The sequence below is a fragment of the Blennius ocellaris genome (genome assembly GCF_963422515.1).
Source record: "Blennius ocellaris genome assembly, chromosome: 21".
In the NCBI taxonomy this organism is placed as follows: domain Eukaryota; kingdom Metazoa; phylum Chordata; class Actinopteri; order Blenniiformes; family Blenniidae; genus Blennius; species Blennius ocellaris.
The window spans coordinates 1,237,740-1,242,739 of NC_137670.1; the positions used below are offsets into that span (position 1 = coordinate 1,237,740).

The following is a 5,000-nucleotide window of genomic DNA, read 5'->3' on the forward strand; positions in this document are numbered from 1 at the left end:
AGTCTGTGATCTAGAGAGTTATATAGAATCTAGGATCTAGAGTTATATAGAATCTAGGATCTAGAGTTATATAGAGTCTGTGATCTAGAGTTATATAGAATCTATGATCTAGAGTTATAGAATCTAGGATCTAGAGTTATATAGAATCTGTGATCTAGAGTTATATAGAATCTATGATCTAGAGTTATATAGAATCTGTGATCTAGAGTTATATAGAATCTATGATCTAGAGTTATATAGAATCTATGATCTAGAGCTATATAGAATCTATGATCTAGAGTTATATAGAATCTATGATCTAGAGTTATATAGGATCTAGGATCTAGAGTTATATAGAATCTATGATCTAGAGTTATATAGAATCTATGATCTAGAGTTATATAGAATCTATGATCTAGAGTTATATAGGATCTAGGATCTAGAGTTATATAGAATCTATGATCTAGAGAGTTATATAGAAGTTATGATCGAGAGTTATATAGAATCTAGGATCTAGAGTTATATAGAATCTAGGATCTAGAGTTATAGAATCTAGGATCTAGAGTTATAGAATCTAGGATCTAGAGTTATATAGAATCTAGGATCTAGAGTTATATAGAATCTAGGATCTAGAGTATATAGGATCTAGGATCTAGAGTTATATAGAATCTAGGATCTAGAGTTATATAGAATCTATGATCTAGAGAGTTATATAGAAGTTATGATCGAGAGTTATATAGAATCTAGGATCTAGAGTTATATAGAATCTAGGATCTAGAGTTATAGAATCTAGGATCTAGAGTTATAGAATCTAGGATCTAGAGTTATAGAATCTAGGATCTAGAGTTATATAGAATCTAGGATCTAGAGTTATATAGAATCTAGGATCAAGAGTTATATAGAATCTAGGATCTAGAGTTATAGAATCTAGGATCTAGAGTTATAGAATCTAGGATCTAGAGTTATAGAATCTAGGATCTAGAGTTATATATAATCTAGATCTAGAGTTATATAGGATCTAGGATCTAGAGTTATATAGAATCTAGGATCTAGAGTTATATAGAATCTAGGATCTAGAGTTATATAGGATCTAGGATGTATAGTTGTCCCAGTTCCAATAACCCAGAATGCAATGGGGGCTTTTCTCCAAACCAGATGATGACGTCATCATGAGCCTGAGGTACGTTGGAGCAGGGAGAGAGTGAAAACTGGAGGAGACCGGCCCTCAGACCGGAACGGAGGACAACCGCTCCAGAGGACGACTCGTCCACTGAACTGCAGCCCGACGCCGTCCAACGACTGTCCTCAGAGGACAAACCGTCCAACGACTGTCCTCAGAGGACAAACCGTCCAACGACTGTCCTCAGAGGACAACCGTCCCTGGATGAGAATCATGAGATGAGAAAAGTTCAGCAGGTTCATGAACATAATAACGTGAATGATCATATAATATCTTTCCATTATGAATCTGTACCGTGACCCTGGAGGAACGGCTGAACTCTGCGTGACACACACACACACACACACACACACACACACACACACACACACACACACACACACACACACACACACACACACACACACACACACACACACACAGAGAAGCATATTATGTGTTTCCTTATTTGGACATTTTTTTCCGCGACCACAGACCGTTTGTGTGTGTGTATGTGTGTGTGTGTGTGTGTGTGTGTGTGTGTGTGTGTGTGTGTGTGTGTGTGTGTGTGTGTGTGTGTGTGTGTGTGTGTGTGTGTGTGGTTGTCATGTCTATGTGACAGGAGTGTTTAGGTGTGTAACAAATGGCTGCTGCTCTGCGACTCCTCTGTCTCACACATTCTCCGTTGGTGTTCATGTTAACACACACACACACACACACACACACACACACACACACACACACACACACACACACACACACACACACAACTGATGATTGATTCATTTTACATTTTTATTTGAGATTCTAGTTTTTGAACTGATCAAAGTTTGTTATTCTGATAAAAACAACTTCAATCTGACAGCGATTCTGTGTCGGTCCACTAGTTGGTGCTGTTGTTAGTTTCAGTATAAGCACTAACACACACACACACACACACACACACACACACACACACACACACACACACACACAGATAGGAATGTGAACTAAAGCTGCATGTTAAACTCCGGGATGATCAGCCGGAGGTCAAACAAAGGTTTTAGTCTGGAGGTGGCACCCAGCTGTCGTAACACACACACACACACACACACACACACACACACACACACACACACACACACACACACACACACACACACACACACAGGTAACGTCGGGGTTACAGGACGGAGGGAAGGAGGCAGATGGAGAAGAGAAACAGAAACAGAAAACAAGAAAGCGACAGTTTAAACCTGTTTATGTATTAATTAATGTGACGTCGGGTTGATGGAGGTGGAAGGTGGAGGTGGAAGATGGAGGTGGGAGATGAGGAGGAAGATGGAAGTGGAAGATGGAGGTAGAAGATGGAGGTAGAAGATGGAGGAGGAAGATGGAGGAGGAAGATGGAGGTGGAAGATGGAGGAGGAAGATGGAGGTGGAAGGTGGAGGTGGAAGGTGGAGGAGGAAGATGGAGGTAGAAGATGGAGGAGGAAGATGGAGGAGGAAGATGGAGGTGGAAGATGGAGGAGGAAGGTGGAGGTGGAAGATGGAGGAGGAAGATGGAGGAGGAAGATGGAGGTGGAAGGTGGAGGTGGAAGGTGGAGGAGGAAGATGGAGGAGGAAGATGGAGGTGGAAGGTGGAGGAGGAAGGTGAGGTGGAAGGTGGAGGAGGAAGGTGGAGGTGGAAGATGGAGGTAGAAGATGGAGGTAGAAGATAGAGGAGGAGACGGAGGAGGAAGGTGGAGGTGGAAGATGGAGGAGGAAGATGGAGGAGGAAGATGGAGGTGGAAGGTGGAGGTGGAAGGTGGAGGAGGAAGATGGAGGAGGAAGATGGAGGTGGAAGGTGAGGAGGAAGGTGGAGGTGGAAGATGGAGGTAGAAGATGGAGGTAGAAGATAGAGGAGGAAGACGGAGGAGGAAGGTGGAGGTGGAAGGTGGAGGAGGAAGACGGAGGAGGAAGGTGGAGGTGGAAGGTGGAGGAGGAAGGTGGAGGAGGAAGGTGGAGGAGGAAGGTGGAGGTGGAAGGTGGAGGAGGAAGGTGGAGGTAGAAGATGGAGGTAGAAGATAGAGGAGGAAGACGGAGGAGGAAGGTGGAGGTGGAAGGTGGAGGAGGAAGACGGAGGAGGAAGGTGGAGGTGGAAGGTGGAGGAGGAAGGTGGAGGAGGAAGGTGGAGGTGGAAGGTGGAGGAGGAAGGTGGAGGAGAAGATGATACATCTGTATCAATAAACTCACCAACAGGAGGAAAAATCCTATTAATGAATGTTTTTCATGATTTACTGAACGGAGCAGTGAGACGCTGAGGACAAAGACACGGTGTCTTCTCAGAGGTCCTCAGTCTCACGTCACTTTAAAAACAGACGTTTCTCCGAGTCGTTGTGGAGTTTGATCGACTGAGAGGATTTATTGTGGCGGAGAAGATCTGAGGCGTCGACGCCTCGTCTCTCTGAACGTTCCTCACATGTGTGAAGGGCGTAAAATCACTTCCTGGACCCCCCCCCCCCCCCCACCTCCACCCCCCCCCCACCCACCCCGACGCCTCGGCGGGAGTCGCGCCTGAAGGTCGAGCGGCGCGCGGGGCTAAAAGGTGAGCGCTGTCTCGCGGAGACGGACATGGACAGATGAGACGAGCTGAAGGCGAAGCTGTTTGACGTTCCAGCTGGAAAAACCATCAAGCAGCTTCAGAGGGGAATCGTCTTCTTCTGCACCGCGACCGGAGGGTGGAGGAGGAACGCTGTCAAACTGTGTGTCACTCTCACACACACACACACACACACACACACACACACACACACACACACACACACACACACACACACACACACACACACACACACACACACACACACACACACACACACAGCACACACACACCCAGTGACCTGCAGTCAACCTCTGTCCTGCTAACTTGTATTTATTGGCCATTAAAGGCCAACAGTTCATTGGAGCCTTGACACGTCTGATTTATAGGCAGATTCATCACATCTCGTCTGCAGGAAGTCGTGCTGCTCAGCGCCGTGAGGACGGGACGGACGGGACGGGACGGATGGACGGACGGATGGGAGGATACGGGACGTGACGGGTGAGGACGGTACGGGACGGGACGGTACAAAACGGTATGGGACAGGACGGGATGGGACGATATGGGACGGACGGGACGGGACGGACGGGATGATACGGTATGGGACGATATGGGACGGGACGGACGGGATGATACGGGATGGGACGATATGGACGGACGGGACGGGACGGGATGATACGGGATGGTACGGGATGGGACGATATGGGACGGACGGGACGGGACGGACGGGATGATACGGGACGGACGGGACGGGACGGGACAGACGGGATGATACGGGACGGACGGGACGGACGGGACGGGACGGGACAGACGGGATGATTCGGGACGGACGGGACGGACGGGACGGGACGGGACGGGACGGGACGATACAAAACGGTACGGGACGGGACGGGACGGGATGGTACGGGATGGGACAGGATGGGACGGGACGGACGGGATGGTACGGGACGGGACGGGATGGTACGGGACGGGACAGTACAAAACGGTACGGGACGGGACGGGACGGGACGAGACGGGATGTACGGGATGGGACGATATGGGACGGACGGGACGGGACGGACGGGATGATACGGGATGGGACGGTACAAAACGGTACGGGACGGGACAGGATGTACGGGATGGGACGATATGGGATGGACGGGACGGGACGGACGGGATGATACGGGACGGGACGGTACAAAACGGTACGGGACGGGACGGATGTACGGGATGGGACGATATGGGATGGACGGACGGGACGGACGGGATGATACGGGATGGGACGATATGGGACGGACGGGACGGGATGATACGGGATGGTAC

General features: G+C 48.9%; 1 protein-coding gene across 1 annotated transcript in view; it reads left to right on the forward strand.

Moving 5' to 3' along the window:
• The window catches only part of LOC308145490 (putative JmjC domain-containing histone demethylation protein 2C), a gene marked incomplete at its 3' end in the record, with an annotated part of 78,142 nt that extends 73,710 nt beyond the window's left edge, over positions 1-4,432 (forward strand). The window contains 1 exon segment of the mRNA XM_080516946.1: positions 4,245-4,432. Coding sequence (XP_080373072.1) covers positions 4,245-4,432 — 188 coding nt within the window.
• Between the last annotated feature and the right edge of the window lie 568 nt (positions 4,433-5,000).